The sequence below is a fragment of the Lissotriton vulgaris genome, chromosome 5, assembly GCF_964263255.1.
Source record: "Lissotriton vulgaris chromosome 5, aLisVul1.2, whole genome shotgun sequence".
Lineage (NCBI taxonomy): Eukaryota > Metazoa > Chordata > Amphibia > Caudata > Salamandridae > Lissotriton > Lissotriton vulgaris.
Window position 1 is genome coordinate 1,919,561,012 of NC_141693.1, and position 17,862 is coordinate 1,919,578,873.

Sequence of the window (17,862 nt, forward strand, 5' to 3'; positions counted from 1 at the left end):
AGGCTACCCTACGGGCTGTAGTGATCCCTCCCGAGAGATGGGATTCAAGGGGTCTATTTATGCTAAGCCACTGCATGGTCTTGTTCTTAAGTGACCATGCAGTTTCTGGGGTGTCGTCTGTTAGCTCGGGTACTCCTGTTAAAACTATTGTGTAGGGGGTGGCTTCCGGAGGCATGTGGGCGGGACGTCTAGCTGTGGGAGGTTTTTTCGGCGTGATTTTGGGTGAGTTCTTGGGTGCGTTCTTGGGTATTTTTTGGGAAAGCGATGGGGTCGATGGCTGGGGGTCAGGCTTTTCTGTGGTGGATCTGCTAGGGTCTGGTTTGGCTAAAGGACCTGGGGTGCTTGCCGTGGCCTTGCCTGCAGTTATTAATTGCTGTACTTTTGGATGGGGTGGTTTCCCCTGCTGGGAAAGGGACGTGCTTGCGGTGGATTTGGATATGGTAGATGGTTGTTTTAGAGACTTTTGTACTGAAGATGTTGTGTTTGTGTGACTGACTGTTTTCTGTACGTGCGTTTGGTTTTGCTTTTTTGGTGGATGCGAGATGTTATGTTGACCCCTTACGTCAATCCGAGTATTCGTATCTAGGAGAGTGGCTGAAATTATTGTTAATTGAGCTTCAAGATTTCTAATACTTAATTGAATAGGCTTTAAGTACTGGTAGAGTAAGTCCTTGGTTGTAGTAAGAACTTGTGAAGTGATTCTACAGGTTTTACATTGCTCCGGTGCGCTATCATTTGAAGTTGCCTTGTGGGGTAGACTTAAATCAGAGATATGTAATATGCTGTTTGAGGTTGAGGGGTTTGGATCAGTCATTTTATCTTCCTGACAATGAGAGCTGTGTGTTCCTTCATTGATTGATGGTCGTATTTTCGGTATTGCCCCTTCTCTCTCGCCTAGCTGGGTTGAGTTATCGATGGATCGGATATCTCCTTCGGTTTGACAGCCAGCTAGGTCGGGAGTTGCTTCCAGGTCGTCCATTGATATTGAGGGGTCCGACTCTGAGTGAGTGACCGACAGGTCAACTACTGATGGAACGGTGTTTAAATCTGAGACGGGGAGAGTCACAGGAAGAGAACAGTTTTGGGTATTTAGATTAATTGGGGAGGCGGCATTTGCTATTGCACCCAGTGATGATCGCTTCGCGTTTGCACTGATAAGATCCATGGAAACTCTCTTCTCCATTAGAGCTATACTTTGGTTTATCGTCTCATGGACCCGAGATATAAATAAGTCAATAGGGCCTGTTACCTGTGCTACCTCCTGGGCGTGTTTGGATTTAGGTTTGGAGGCACTTCTTGTTTTAGGCGGCATAGTTGTGTATTTGTTACTGGGACGGTGTTCAAAGAGGGGTGGCCCGGTCCGGTCTCTATCGGGCACTAACGGGCTGAAACGGGCCCGCCCTTGGCCCGGGCTTCGCCCCGGGCTCCGACCTGCGCGCGTCCCGCGATGCGCGTTTGTGGTCCTGGTTATGAAGACTGCAGGTTGAAAGGGGGCGGGGCACTGGGAGGGGGCGCGGCTCCACGGGAAGAGGCAACAGCTGATGTGACTAACGCTGAGCCTCGCAGTCCCGGAGCCGCACCTCACGCCTCCTCTGCGGCCACGCAGATGGTGTGAATCCTCTTCACCAGGGGCTGGAGCAAGATTAGGCGGTAAGCTACTCCTGTAGCGTCAGGAAACAAATGCGAGCAGGAATCCTCACTGCGAGCGGCACCCGCGCAGCGGGGCCGCGAGAGGTTAAGAGCAGTCCTGATGGGGGCGGGGCACTGGGAGGGGGCGCGGCTCCACGGGAAGAGGCAACAGCTGATGTGACTAACGCTGAGCCTCGCAGTCCCGGAGCCGCGCCTCACGCCTCCTCTGCGGCCACGCAGATGGTGTGAATCCTCTTCACCAGGGGCTGGAGCAAGATTAGGCGGTAAGCTACTCCTGTAGCGTCAGGAAACAAATGCGAGCAGGAATCCTCACTGCGAGCGGCACTGACAACTGAAAAACCCATCATTAAGGCAACTGATTCAGTGTAGATGGTGCTGCCAAAAAACCACCCGCACAGTGGGAGGTCTGCTGTATGAGAAATAACCCCCACCTCCATCCCCTGGACACTCCCTCTTTCCCTTTTTTACACTCGTAGAAGGAAAATTAATCTGTCACCTTGTCTGCGTTGATTTCTAAACATAGAAAAGATGGAACAGGTTCTTTGATTACTTTGTCTTGAGGACTTTTGCTTCCACTATTATGAGAAATTGGGTTATTATTTGAGGAGGGTGAAACCCTACTTAAGAAAAAAACACAAAAAGACACTATAATAACGTGCTCAAGCCTCTGGTAGCTTGGCACAAAAGCAGTCAGGCTTAACCTAGAGGCAATGTGTAAAAACCGGAGTACGAAGAGTTAAGTTCACCAGAATTTCTCATTGGTGATTAGTGCAGGCAGCAAAATCTTGGTGCAAACCAGCTCAAAACTTCAGGATTTCTCTTTTGAGTCCACAGGAGTGCCCTCTGATGCCTGCCAAGGGCCCAGGACCTGAGAAGGCGCATCCTGACAATCAGGGGGTTACTCCTGCAGAGGACAGCAGGGCTCAGGTAGGTCCAGTGCAGCTGGGCACTCGAAGGGATTTGCAGGGAGGCCTCTGTAGCTCAAGTCAAGTGCCTGTAGCTTTGAACAGGAGGCTAGTCAGCTGACCATTTAAGTAATGTTAGGTAACCTGGGGTGGAGGAGCAGGTGCAGTCTTTCAGAAGTGTGACTCCTAATCTAACTTTACTATTAAAGAAGGTTTTAAATTGAAATTCATTAGAGACCAAACTTGACTTGCCTCCTGTTCCCAATCAAAAGTTAGCACTTATTAAATGTAATTAGATAACAAATATACGTTTTTCAGTACCAGGACATGTAAAACGTAAAAGTGCATGTCCAACTTTTTAAATACACTGCACCCTGCCCTGTGGGTTGTCTGAGCCTACCCTAGGATTGACTTATATGTGATAAAGACGTAGGTTTAGACCTGGTAAAAGGTTTATTGGCCAGGCTGAAATGATTGACCTTAAACATGTTTTAAAGGGCTACTTAAGTGGATGGCACATTAAGTGCTACAGACCCTGAGTACAGTTAGTATCTGTTTACTAGGAACTTGTAAGTAAATTAAATGTGCCATTTCATTTGGGTGACATCCAATTTTACCATTGTTAAAGGAGAGAGCAAATGCACTTGTTAACACTGGTTAGCACTGGTGAAGTGCACAGAGTCAGGGCTGCCAGAACTTAGATAACTACTGCCAGAAAAATAGATAGATTTATCTGCTTAGCTGAAAAGGTTACTGCTTTTGGTCTAATTCTTATTTTCATTTGTCATGAATCAATGATATGAGAACATTCCAAAATACAAGGAGTAATCAAGGTCACAACTTCATGTTGTGAGGAACGTTAAAAAATAAGTGGAATAATCAATGTCGGACAAAAGGGAAGAGAGGAGCTTGAATTATAAAGAAAATGGAAAGGTGACAATCTATCTAGAAATTAGACAATAAAGCTGGCTAGAAAAAAGACTCAATTGAGACAAGGGGCCTCCATTTTAAATGCGGTTTCTTCTTATCGTGTAGCAATGGTTCTGACCTGTTAATATGAGACCAACGTCTATCAAGTAATCTGATTAGTAACTAGAGGTGCGGAGAAAGTAGTTTATCTACTCTGAATCAATAAGATACAATGATTAGTCCACACCAAGAGAAAATATGGAAAGCACACCAGTGAAATTGCGCTTATGATTATTTACAAATAAATAGAGTGAATCTTGACCACTCTCCCCCCCTCCCCCAGGTGCAGTGACTTATACTTGTAGTACCTACTCCTTACTCTGTATAGTGAGAATGTGTAGAAGGATTGTCTCAAATAGGAAAACCAGTACGATTGGACTGATATGATTTGGTATCTCATGTATCAATTATTTTTTTTAAAACTTTTCCTACAGCACACAGTAAGTTTAGCATAGCCTTATAGTCCGCCGTAGCGGGCTAAACCAGCTATTAAAGGCTTGCTCCAGCAAATAACAAGGGAGTGGGACTTTAAAAGCCGGTATAGCCCAGCTACAAAGGGCTATAAGGCTATTAGAACATTCTGCCACTAGAGGGCAGAATGTTCTAACAAATAAACCAAAGGCTACAGGGAGCGCGAGGGGATTGAAATTCCCTCGGGCTCCCTGAAGCCTTTTGTTCACAGCCAGAGCTGTGAGCAAAGAAGCATTGGAATGTTGGAGCTCCTGGTTTATACCAGCCATTATAAGCCCGGAGCTTCTCCATTGTTTTCAGTGGAGCTCCCAACATTCCAATGTTCTAATAAATAGTAATACATAGTTTTGCATAACCTAATTGCCATTGTTTCATTTGATTTTACATTTCCTCCATTTTCTTCTTACTTTCAGAGTGGACGTATATTAGAAACTGGGCAAGTGAGTACAAATCTTTGATATTGGCAGTCACAAACTCTTAACCTTGGATGGCGGCTTCCAGAAATTGGGACTTCATTTACAGACATGAATTTTGTTATGTGCTAGAAAAAATAACATACTATAGCTTTTCATCTTACATGTTTAGCAACCAAGATTGTCACATAAATCATCTTGCTTTGAAGTCAGGGTAAGAAAAGTAAATGCCAAGCTTCCTCTGAAGACGGAGCTTAACATTTGCCCTCAGCCAAAGTTAAATGCCTCTTCACAGAAAACAAGCTTGTGGAAGAATGCAGCAAAACCATTATGCTCCACATAATGGACAACTCAAGCTGGATAGCTTAAAAACAAGTAAAGCCAGCAAATAGAATGCAACCAAATGGGAGTTAAAAGCCACAAAGCCCCCGAGATGTCTCCAGCAGACCAGATAACCGCTGTCGGCTTCGACCTAAAAAGGAGTGGTGCCCCTGAAATCAGGCCAATGCTTCCCCTTTCAGACTAGTTCTTTCAGCTCTAGCAATGGATGGGGGTCAGTACCCCTGAAATCACCCTGGGCCATCTTTTAGAGTTAAGTTTAGAAACTCACCTCTTACCTTTACCATTTTGCGTTGTGAACTGAAAGCCTAAAATACTGTAACTTCATACAAATTTACCATTAATGTTCTCAATGTGCGCAGAGTTAAACATATTTTATTTGCAGTCACATATTCTTTATTGTGATAACATTTTGTGGCTATAGAAATGTAAATGTTTTTCAGCAGTGTACCTGTGCAAGCAAAAGTCGGAGCTTCTATGCTGCTTCGAGATGCAACACTGGCCCTGAACCAACTTCCTCTCATTCCATCTCTCTTGCTTCCTCTTTGATCTGCCCTGCGTGTGTGGAGGAAGTTTGAGCTGCTCTGTGTGTGAGGAGGATGTTTGAGCTGCCCCATGTGTGGGTCGGATGTTTGATGCCCTGTGTGTGAGGAGGATGTTTGAGCTGCCCCATGTGTGGGTCGAATGTTTGATGCCCTGTGTGTGAGGAGGATGTTTGTTCTGCCCTGTGTGTGAGAGGATGTTTGAGCTGGCCTGTGTGGAGGAGCATGTTTGAGCTGGCCTGTTTGTGAGGAGGATGTTTGAGCTGCCCTGTGTGTGAGGGGGATGTTTGACGTGCCCCGTGTGTTAGGAGGATGTTTGAGGTGCCTTGTGTGTGAAGAGGGTGTTTGTTCTGCCCTGTGTGTGAGAGGATGTTTGAGCTGGCCTGTGTGGAGGAGCATGTTTGAACTAACCTGTGTGGCGGAGCATGTTTGAGCTGGCCTGGCTGTGAGGAGGATGTGTGAGCTGGGCTGTGAGGAGGATGTATGAGCTGGGCTGTGTAGAGGAGCATGTTTGAGCTGGCCTGGCTGTGAGGAGGATGTGTGAGCTGGGCTGTGTGGGGGAGCATGTTTGAGGTGCCTTGTGTGTGAGGAGGGTGTTTGAGCTGCCCTCTATGTGGAAGAGGATGTTTGATCTGGCATGTGTGGAAGTGCATGTTTGAGCTGGCCTCTGTGTGAGGAGCATGTTTGAGCTGGCATGGCTGTGAGGAGGATGTTTGAGGTTCCTTGTGTGTGAAGAGGATGTTTGAGCCTGGCTGTGTGGAGGAGCATGTGCTCATCTCTCCTCCAAATCACACCCCCAAGCTAGATCTTTGGCTGAATCACCTCACTGCTTTTAACTGCACCCCTCTCATCATAGACTCAGCCTAATCTCACGGAATCACACTGGACAAGCACCTGAATATGAAAAATCATATCAGCAATGTGTGTAAAGGAGGTAACCACTTGATGAGGACACTTAGAAACATCAAACCATTACTTCCACAATTTGATTTTAAGCAGGTGGTCCAAGCGCTTGTCTTGCTGAGGCTAGACTATGGCAGTGCTATGCTCTGTGGCCTTCCCAAATACACCCTGGCTCCACTAAGGACATCACTGAACGCTGCGGCTAAACTGGTTATAGGCACCAAACGATATGAGCACATATCCCAGTCTTAAAATCTCGTAAATGGTTACCCTATGAAGCTCTAATTCAGTTACAAATTGCAATTCTGGTGCACAAAGCCTTTCATTTAGAAACTCCCAGGTACCTAGCACAGAAGCTTGAATTATCCAGTGGTGGTAGAGCTTCAAGAAGCGCGAACACTTCCTTTTGAAATCCCTCATCCTGAGCAAAAAGAGAACTTGTCACCGAGCCTTCTCTGGCGCTGCCCCAAAGATATGGAACTCTCTTCCACCGGAAGTACGCAGAATCTCCTCAACGACTGCTTTCAAACTGGAAGCCAAAAGATTCTTAATGAATAAATTCTTACCTTAACTGGACTAGGTTTTTACCTGCTCGAAGTCATTGATCATACAACCGTCGTACCATCATTAGATACTGCTCTCCTCTACTGCATGCCCCCTTCGTAGCCTGCTATATACCTGGCTTATGTACAACTCTCATTGACTCAATTGTCCTGTAATTATGCAATCATTCTTGTTTCCAATTCTTACCTGATGTCAATATTGTATTTATGTCTTTCCTTCCATCCTTTTTTAAAGCGCTCTAATATCCCCCGGGATCTTGTTCAGGCTATATGAATCTTTATAAATAAATAAAGGCCCGTAATAAACGTAAAAGAGTTCAACGAGTGGTTAGAGTAGCGCCACTTCAAGATGGAGGGAATCCATCTACTCCGGGATATTATTCTTACGGGGGACTGGATGGTCAGGCTGATCTCAAGGATGTAACACGAAAAGTTAGGAAGGGTCTAAGGGGAATTGTATTTAGAGACCATAAAGACCAGTCTGCACCCCCAACTAGCGTATAACCAAACATCAAAAGACTGGTGATGGTCTATGTTAGAAAACTAAGACCGACCAAGAGGAGAAGCAAGAGTCTTGGTGTCAGATTAACTATGTGTGTGAATGACAGGAAATTAATCCCATCTGCCCACCCATATGGCGGAGTCTCGTCATCTGGGATTATGAAGGGTCAAGGTCTGGATGAGGAGACACACCTGATGATATTGTGTGATTCTCCAAGACCCCAGTGATGGATCCGACCCAAAGTTTCATGTATGGGTGTGATGGTGTGAGAAAATCAAATTGCAGTGAAAAAAGTGTAAACAATAAATCAAATGTGCTGCTTAAAATTGGCTACCATGATATAAGGGAAACTTTAATGGGGATAGATCATGGTGTCAAGATTAAAAAGAAAAAGTGTATGACAGTCTGAAATAATGACTGCTTGAATAGGATGGTATACTGGTTGACATGTTTCTGCCATACAGGGGTGTCTCCCCTACCAGGCTTTCATCAGGACCGTAGAAATACACTACTGCAATATCGTACAAGAAATAGTAAATGTTACCAAATAATACCGGATATTGTGCCGTCAGCAAGATACTTTCTGTGTCGGTATATCCAGAATGTCTAAGGGATTCTTTCCTGTAAAGATTCAAAACACACAAATATTTCCGTATAGCAACTATGTCTGACACATGTGAAACATGCTTATTATCACATTTAATTACTTATTTTATTTTGCTTCCAAATCGACCTTCAACAGAGATAGGAAAAAAAAATTGAATATTATTTTACTCACCCAAATATTCATGGGAGTAAGCCTCACCTCTCCTGGCCACTGCTCAGGATATAGAGGCCCCGCTCTGTAGTAATGGAAAAGAGTGGTTTGCAAATCTGAGGGTTATCCTGTTATAGTGAAACCCAAAACTTAGTTATCCATTATATGTGCTCCCATAAAGAAGCACACAAAAGAACCTTGGTATCAAGACACTAAAAATGGAAAGGGCTTAAAATATTGTGGGCTATCATTGAACATAGAACAAAAATGTAATTTATCAAAACTATGGTGAGTCCAAAAGGCAGCTCTTACTTTGGTGTCAAAGATGTGTGCCTGGACATGACTAGAGATAGAAAATTATTGTATTAAAAATTGCTAGCATAGTTATGCCCTGGCTATTATATGGCATCCGATGTATTAGTACTTCTTTTTGTAGAAAAAACGAAATGGCTATTTCCAAAACGAAAACTTCCCTTTAGAAAGGTAAAGTTGCATCATAGTATACAACAAACTAGAGGGAAGCTCGAAACAGCGAGACGGCCTGCCACACCTTACCTGTCCGTCGATACCTCTGGCTTTGTCCTAAGCCGAGGGGGAAGTACCGACGTTACGGTGCTTGGTGGCTAATAAACCCTCTCTGAGCCAATTGTGAAGACGCCGTCGGCTAAGTACCCTGCGGACCAGGCTCAAAACCGCTTTGAAAAATGGTGTTTAGTCAGCAACGAGCGGATTGGTATACTGCGTTAACGGGAACTGCTTATTGGCCTACTCGCGGCCAATAGCATGTCATGACGCTGAACATGCAAAGACAACAAACCCGCGATGTTCGCGGGAATAGCTCACGTAACCTGATGGTGATAGGTTGAGCACAGCAGCTAATAAAATGATCTAAACCAAGGTCACATGGGACCCCATCAGTAATGAAATGTTTACGATCTCACACTACCTCTAAAGTTTGTCCAATTTATTACGATACGAACTGACGCAAATAGTAGTTGAGAACAAGTGAGCGCACCCACAAGTGCCTGATTAAAACCAACTACGGTCCCCACAGGTTTGAAAAAAATATTACGATAGTTCTTCTTGGCACGAGCAATAGAGCCCGTTTATAGGAAAGGACCCATGGTTATAGGGGGGCAGTGATGGAATATAACTATTACATTGCGTACCGTGAGGCAAGAAATAGAGTGTTTAGAGTATTAAGGGTGTTATACTTAAGGTTCCGACCCAAAGAAATTGGACAGACCATTTCTAAAGCGTACCTCTTTAGACTCTATCGATATTCGAAAGAGGAAAAGAAACATCATTTGTTTACATAGAGGAATGCGAAGAAATGAGATAAAAAATGTAATTTAGCCTGTTTAGAAAATCACAATGGAGACCCTAACTCAACCATAAAATAAAAATTGAAATAAAATAAAGATGGTATCTCCATGCATAAGGTATTCCCACAGAGCCTATGTCCAATGGAAAAATCCCGACCATTTTACCCCTCATGAGCAGGACGGCATCTAGACTTGGGAATATGATCTATCAGATGCTGATAGTGACAGCAGCCGGTTGACAAGTCAGGCTAGGAAGAGTGCACGTTTTAAAAGATGGAGGACACAATGGGGGTTTCTAGATAGATACCCAAGGAATGTCATCAATTAAACCTTCAGTGTCACTCCTCAGTCTGTATATCCATTTTTGTTCTCTCAGGAACAGAAATCTTGATACATCTCGTACGTGTGGCGGCTAAAAAGAGCTCAGAGGGCGTCTCATAGTGAACTTGAGCTCTCGGACTATCACCGATATCGAAGAACAGGTCCTTAATGAAGGATTATGCTTCGTACCCACTAATACAACAGATCCTTTCCAGCTACGCTGTGAACTCGAAAAATTCTTTAGAAAAGTGCGGCTGCACTTTTTCTTTAAAGACAAAACATCTGAAACAGAGGACAGAACATCTAACACAGGATTGAAGAAACCTTCAACTTTCACTCCTCTCTTACATCAGGTTCCACTGCAAGTAGGAGCTTTTGAGAAGGCAGTGGTACATGACATTACCAAACTCACCAGTTGTGAGAAGCAGTCTTTCTCAAACCTGTCACAAGAAGAAAGATCAGCCATTGACTCATTAGCCAAAGACCCCACCATTATAATAAAACCAGCGGATAAGGGGGGAGCTATTGTAGTCATGGATCTGTCCACCTATCGACAGGAATGCCTCAGGCAACTCGTAGACTCCAGACACTATTGTCTCCTTACCGAAGATCCTACTGCTAGGCTACTCAATGAAATAAAACATATGGTAGAAGAAGCATCTGCCGAAGGTTGGATCACAGAATCTGAAGCTCATTACTTGATAACTGCCTATCCTGTCACTCCGTACTTTTATAATCTACCTAAAATACATAAAGTACAGAGACCGCCTCCAGGACGACCGATCATTTCAGGTATTGGTTCTCTGTTGGAGCCTCTCTCCACCTTTGTTGACGTTTTCCTCAGGCCACTTGTGAAAAAAATGCCGACGTTCCTGCAGGATACCACAGACATCTTACGGCTCCTCTCTGAGATTGAGTTCAACGCCGAGACTGACCTTTTGGTCAGTTTCGACGTTGAATCTTTATACACATGTATACCTCAACAAGAGACCTTGCAAGCTGTTAGAAGCCTTTTGGAAGATTCGGTGTTAGAAACCATCACACCAATAAACTTCATCATGGAATGTGCCCATCTAGCCATGACGGAATTTTTTTTTGCCTTTATTTACAAATATCGGGAACTTCGATGGGCAGTGTTTTCGCCCTTTCCCTAGCGAATCTTTATGTACACTTATTTGAAGAGAAATGTGTCCTCAACCACACCAACCCTTTTTTCAATCAGGTGTTGGCGTGGAAACGCTATATCGACAATATTTTCGTCGTCTGGCATGGAACATCGGACACGATCATAAATTTTCAGAAATGGCTCAATAATCAAAATCCTTTTTTGAAGTTTACTGTTGAATACAGCAAGCAGGAGCTTGCGTTTTTGGACATTACCATCTTCCCTTCAAATGGATTTCTTGGGAGCAGATTGTATCGCAAACCGATGGCTCGCAATTCCCTACTGTCCTACGCCAGCCATCACCCAAAGTCTTTGCGGGAGAATTTGCCTGTTGGACGATTTTTAAGGGTCCGCAGGAACTGCTCGATGAAAAGTGACTTTGACTTTTTCTCCAGAGATCTGGCTTTAAAATTACAAGACCGCAACTACCCCAAATACATGATCAAAAGAGCACAAAAGCGTCCTAAGAACAACAACCGTGAAGCTCTGTTGAGTCCCCCCGTTTTGAAACCACCACCTGAGAGATTGACCTTTGTTACGACATTCTGCACATTGTCTAACAAACTACAGAAAACAGTGAAGAGGAACTGGAAGATCCTGAATACTGCTGGTTCCTCCATTCAGGCACCGTTATTTTCCTTCAAGAGGGGCACTAACCTGAGAGATAGCCTTGTTCTTACGAGGCCTAGATGTAAAGGAAATGAGATAACACCAGTCAACACTCTATGGGACTTACCTCCAGTACAGGGTCATTTCCCCTGTGGACAATGCGCTGCCTGTCCTCAAACGATGAAGACCCTCACCATAGACATCGGTACTTCCATTGAAGAGTCACACTAACTGTAACAGTGACAAGTTGATATATCTCATCACGTGTCCATGTTCCTTACGTTATGTAGGGATGACGACCAGAAAGATTAAATTACGAATAAATGAGCACAAGAGCACCATTCGGTGCAACAAACAAGCAACCAGACTCATCAATCATTTTCTCCAAATGAAACACACTCCAGAAGAAATGAGATGGACAGTCCTGGAAAAACCTTTTGTGCCGCCACACGTACGAGATGTATCAAGATTTCTGTTCCTGAGAGAACAAAAATGGATAAACAGACTGAGGAGTGACACTGAAGGTTTAAACGATGACATTCCTTGGGTATCTATCTAGAACCCCCCCATTGTGTCATCCATCTTTTAAAACGTGCACTCTTCCTAGCCTGACTTGTCAACCGGCTGCTGTCACTATCAGCATCTGATAGATCATATTCCCAAGTCTAGATGCCGTCCTGCTCATGAGGGGTACAATGGTCGGGATTTTTCCATTGGACATAGGCTCTGTGGGAATACCTTATGCATGGAGATACCATCTTTATTTTATTTCAATTTTTATTTTATGGTTGAATTAGGGTCTCCATGGTGATTTTCTAAACAGGCTAAATTACAATTTTTATCTCATTTATTCGCATTCCTCTATGTAAACAAATGATGTTTCTGTTCCTCTTTTGAATATCGAGAGAGTCTGAAGAGGTACGTTTTAGAAATGGTCTGACCAATTTCTTTGGGTCGGAACCTTAAGTATAACACCTTTAATACTCTAAACACTCTATTTCTTGCCTCACTGTACGCAATGTAATAGTTATATTCCATCACTGCCCCCCTATAACCATGGGTCCTTTCCTATAAACGGGCTCCATTGCTCGTGCCAAGAAGAACTATTGTAATATTTTTTTCAAACCTGTGGGGACCGTAGTTGGTTTTCATCAGGCACTTGTGGGTGCGCTCACTTGTTCTCAACTACTATTTGCGTCAGTTCGTATCGTAATAAATTGTACAAACTTTAGAGGTAGTGTGAGATCGTAAACATTTAATTACTGATGGGGTCCCATGTGACCTTGCTTTAGATCATTTTATTAGCTGCTGTGCTTAACCTATCACCATCAGGTTACGCGAGCTATTCCTGCGAACATCGCGGGTTTGTTGTCTTTGCATGTTCAGCGTCATGACATGCTATTGGCCGCGAGTAGGCCAATAAGCAGTTCCCGTTAACGCAGTATACCAATCCGCTCGTTGCTGACTAAACACCATTTTTCAAAGCGGTTTTCAGCCTGGTCCGCAGGCTACTTAGCCGACGGCGTCTTCACAATTGGCTCAGAGAGGGTTTATTAGCCACCAAGCACCGTCACGTCGGTACCTCCCCCTCGGCTTAGGACAAAGCCAGAGGTACCGACGGACAGGTAAGGTGTGGCAGGCCGTCTCGCTGTTTCGAGCTTCCCTCTAGTTTGTTGTATACTATGATGCAACTTTACCTTTCTAAAGGGAAGTTTTCGTTTTGGAAATAGCCATTTCGTTTTTTCAACAAAAAGAAGTACTAATACATAGGATGCCATAGAATAGCCAGGGCATAACTATGCTAGCAATTTTTAATACAATAATTTTCTATCTCTACTCATGTCCAGGCACACATCTTTGACACCAAAATAAGAGCTGCCTTTTGGACTCACCATAGTTTTGATAAATTACATTTTTGTTCTATGTTCAATGATAGCCCACGAGATTTTAAGCCCTTTCCATTTCTAGTGTCTTGATACCAAGGTTCTTTTGTGTGCTTCTTTATGGGAGCACATGTAATGGATAACTAAGTTTTGGGTTTCACTATAACAGGATAACCCTCAGATTTGCAAACCACTCTTTTCCATTACTACAGAGCGGGGCCTCTATATCCTGAGCAGTGGCCAGGAGAGGTGAGGCTTACTCCCATGAATATTTGGGTGAGTAAAATAATATTAAATTTTTTTTTCCTATCTCTGTTGAAGGTCGATTTGGAAGCAAAATAAAATAAGTAATTAAATGTGATAATAAGCATGTTTCACATGTGTCAGACATAGTTGCTATACGGAAATATTTGTGTGTTTTGAATCTTTACAGGAAAGAATCCCTTAGACATTCTGGATATACAGACACAGAAAGTATCTTGCTGACGGCACAATATCCGGTATTATTTGGTAACAAAATGTATGATTTCTTGTACGATATTGCAGTAGTGTATTTCTAAGGTCCTGATGAAAGCCTGGTAGGGGAGACGCCCCTGCATGGCAGAAACATGTCGACCAGTATACCATCCTATTCAAGCAGTCATTATTTCAGACTGTCATACACTTTTTCTTTTTAATCTTGACACCATGATCTATCCCCATTAAAGTTTCCCTCATATTATGGTAGCCAATTTTAAGCAGCACATTTGATTTATTGTTTACACTTTTTTCACTGCAATTTGATTTTCTCACACCATCACACCCATACATGAAACTTTGGGTCAGATCCATCACTGGGGGTCTTGGAGAATTGGAGAAGCACACAATATCATCAGGTGTGTCTCCTCATCCAGACCTTGACCCTTCATAATCCCAGATGACGAGACTCCGCCATATGGGCGGGCAGATGGGATTCATTTCCTGTCATTCACACACATAGTTCCTCTGACACCAAGACTCTTGCTTCTCCTCTTGCTCGGTCTTCGTTTTCTAACATAGACCCTCACCAGTCTTTTGTTGTTTGGATCTCAAGGATGCCTACTTGAATGTTCCCATTTACCCTCTGCATCAAAGATTCCTACAATTCTCCTAGAGGAGGAAATTTACAGGTTTCGAGCTCTCCCCTTCAGCCTTTCATCGGCCCCTTGGTGCTTCACCAAGTTACTGCGGCCAGTGGCAGAGACCCTACGAATGAGAGGAGTACGAGTGATTATATACCTGGACAACATCCTCCTCATGGACCAGTCTCAAGTAAAACTCAGACACAATCTGAACATGACTATTGTGCTACTCCAGGGCTTAGGCTTTATCATCAATGAGCGGCAGTCCGAAATGCTTCCCAAGCAACAGATGACATTCCTGGGGTTTCTCATCGACTCTACCTCAGCTTCCCTGAGCCTACCACCCTCAAAAGTCTCAAACATCCAGAAGCAACTCAGAACAGTCTTACGGAGGGACAGAATCTCCTTGGGCAACTGGTCCACATAGTGATACTACTGTTGGCTCAGGAAGACAGCCTCTTTGTGGATGACAACTGCATTACCAAACTCTACAGAGACTTTAGGTGACTCACATACGACAAGGTCTAACTTACTCAGAGCTGATATCCCTAACACATAAAGCCATGGCGGAACTCCAATGGTGGATCGACCATGGAAGTCTGGAACGGGAGAGCGATCTTTCAGGATCGCGCCAGACATTGTCATAGAGTCAGATGCCAGCCGCTTAGGCTAGGGAGCCAGATGTGGAGATGTGTTGATGGGTGGATGATGTTCGGAGGAGAGCCTACAATGACACATCAACTGCTTGGAACTCCTGTCTGGATTCTTTGCGTTCAAATCCCTCACCAGAGACAGAGTATCCTGTTGCATTCTACTATGGATGGACAACATCTCAGCAGTCCAGTACATCAATCGATTGACTCGAAGACACTTTCGAATCTGGCAAAGGATTTCTGGCATTACTTCCTTCAGAAACAGATTTTGGTAATGGCGGAGTATCTCCCAGGTGTACAAAATACTGTAGCGGACTGGAATTCCATGAACCTTTGGACAGCAGGGATGGGCAGCTGGATCCCAAGATCTTCCTGGCACTGATAGGCCAAAGGGGTCTTTACGATTTGGACCTCTTTGCATCAGGGTTAAACCATCAACTTCCATTATATGTGGGCTGAAGACCGGATCCGGACGCCATAGCTTGGATGCCTTCCTCCAAGATTGGGCGAAGGATGTCCTATATGCCTTCCCACCATTCATGATGATTCCCAGGGTTGCTGCATAAGTCAGACGACCGTCCGCTTCCCTGGTGTTCGTTACTCCGATCTGGAAGTCACTGCCTCCTCATTCCATTTGTTACTCCTCCTAGTCCTTCAGTGACACCTCTCCCTCATGGCTTGGAGAATTTCCGGGGACACTGGGATGACAATCAGCTTTCAGAGGACGCTGCAACCTTGGCGACGATGGAATAGTTGGTGTGTGGACAGACACCTGAATTCCTTCTGGACACAAGTGTGGAAATGTACTCCCCGTGAGGGCACACTAATGCAGGGTCACCCTCTCGTCCAAGGGTCCGAAGACTAACAAAAGTGAGATCGGCACTGGAGTGAAGTAAAATAAACCAAGTTTATTAAATGCTTATGAGCAGGACTGTATCCGAACAACACCCTCAAGTGTTGTGGGAGGAAGTACACCTAATGCAGAAACCATAGTCCTTATATACTGTTTGTTAGAATGCAATCTCATGAGAAGGAAAACTGGAGGAAACCGGTTTAAGCACTGAAATAGCTATAGGCAAACAAGAACAAAGCCTGACCAGATAGTCAGGAGATGAGGAGGGGGAAGAAAGAATGTTTATGGCGACAATAAGCTATCAATCGATAACCTCCGAGACCGAGTGCACCGGCAGCTGCAAACCCCCCTTGCACGTACACCAGATTGACCATGTCAGAGAGGTCAGCTAAAGTTAGAGGCACAGGCTGGGTGAAAAGACGAACAGCAGAGAGTAAAACACGACAGAATTAAAATGAACGCAACAGTCAAAATGTCTGCCCCTTATGCTAACGTAAAATTTACACTTTTCCACAGAAGTTACCTGAATCTGTAATTTTGTGGCAGAATTGGCACAATCAGGGATAGCGTACAATACCATATTTTCCCTTAGGTCGGCCATATCAGCTGGGTATAATACTTCTGATAAACTGGCTGGTGAACACCGTTGGGTCCGTAAACTGAAGCGGGTATCAGACTCTCAATACCCCCGGAGCCCTAGATACTCAGGCCTTCAGGATGTTAAACATGTCCTACGACTAATCCTTAGCCGGCAAGATAATCGGTACATGTCACAAAAGGAACTGTCTGCAAAACTGGCCATATTATTATACTTCATTTCATGTAAAAGGGTGACTGATGTTAGGGCGTTGGATAGCTCCGCTAGAGTTTATACGCCCGAAGGAGTCACGTTTACCCTATTTAGCAGAACTAAGACTAATGCCAGGTCGGTATCTTTTCCTTTATTTTCAGTACACCCTAAACTATGTGTAGTCAGATGTATTAAGCAAACACAATGAGATGACGGACGGAGCGCTGAAACTGGGTTGAATCCATCATCATTCTCTAGCTCACTTCGCCACTCCAGTTCCGACCCAGCCACATGCAAATCAGTCTTGACACTGTGCCTTATGGGAACAGTCTAGCCCGAACTGCTAAGCCAGGTTCTCCCGGACCGAAAACAAGCATCTTGGGACCGGTGTCTAGGCAAACACCTCTCATCAGCCTGGATAACTTGAATCCAGTGGCAAAGTGAGCAAGGGAACCACGTTGGGGCACATCCTGCCAACTTAGGGCGAACAAAGCAAACACGAGGAGATGCTGGACAGAGCACTGAAACATTTCAGGCACAGGTCTGGGTTAAATACGTCATCGTTCTTTAGCTCACTTCGCCACCCTAGTTAGGGCCCAGCCACAAGCAAATTAGTCTGACCGTGTTCTTCATGGGAACAGTCTAGCCTGAACTGCCAAGCCAGGTCTTCCCTGGACCAGAAACTAGCATCCTGGGACCGGTTTCGGGGTAACACACCTCCTCAGCCAGGCTAGCTTAAGTCCAATGGCAAAGTGAGCAAGGGACCCACGTCTGGCCATACCCTGCCAATCCAGGGTGAACAAAGCAAACACGAGGGGATGATGGACAGAGCACTGAAACGTTTCAGACATTCACCCCCAGTCACAGATCTAGATTGAATCCATCATCGTTCTTTAGCTCACTTCGCAACTCTAGTTAGGGCCCAGACACATGTAAATCAGTCTGGCCCTGTTCCTTATGGGAACAGTCCATCCAAACAGGGTCAAGACTGATTTCCATATGGCTGGGGTCCAAACTGAGGTGGCGTGATGTGGTGAGCAATAGAACAATGGATTAAACCCAGATCTTTGTGACTGGGGATTAATGTTTATATTGTTCAGCATTCCGTCCATCATTTGTTGCTTTTGTCGGATGAATTAAGACAAATGA

At 44.4% G+C, this 17,862-nt stretch overlaps 1 protein-coding gene across 1 annotated transcript in view; it reads left to right on the forward strand.

Moving 5' to 3' along the window:
* LOC147717722 (E3 ubiquitin-protein ligase TRIM39-like) overlaps positions 1–17,862 on the forward strand; it is a 254,681-nt gene that overhangs the window by 218,429 nt on the left and 18,390 nt on the right. The window contains exon 7 of the mRNA XM_086924504.1: positions 4,409–4,435. Coding sequence (XP_086780630.1) covers positions 4,409–4,435 — 27 coding nt within the window. The remainder of the gene's footprint in view (positions 1–4,408; positions 4,436–17,862) is intronic.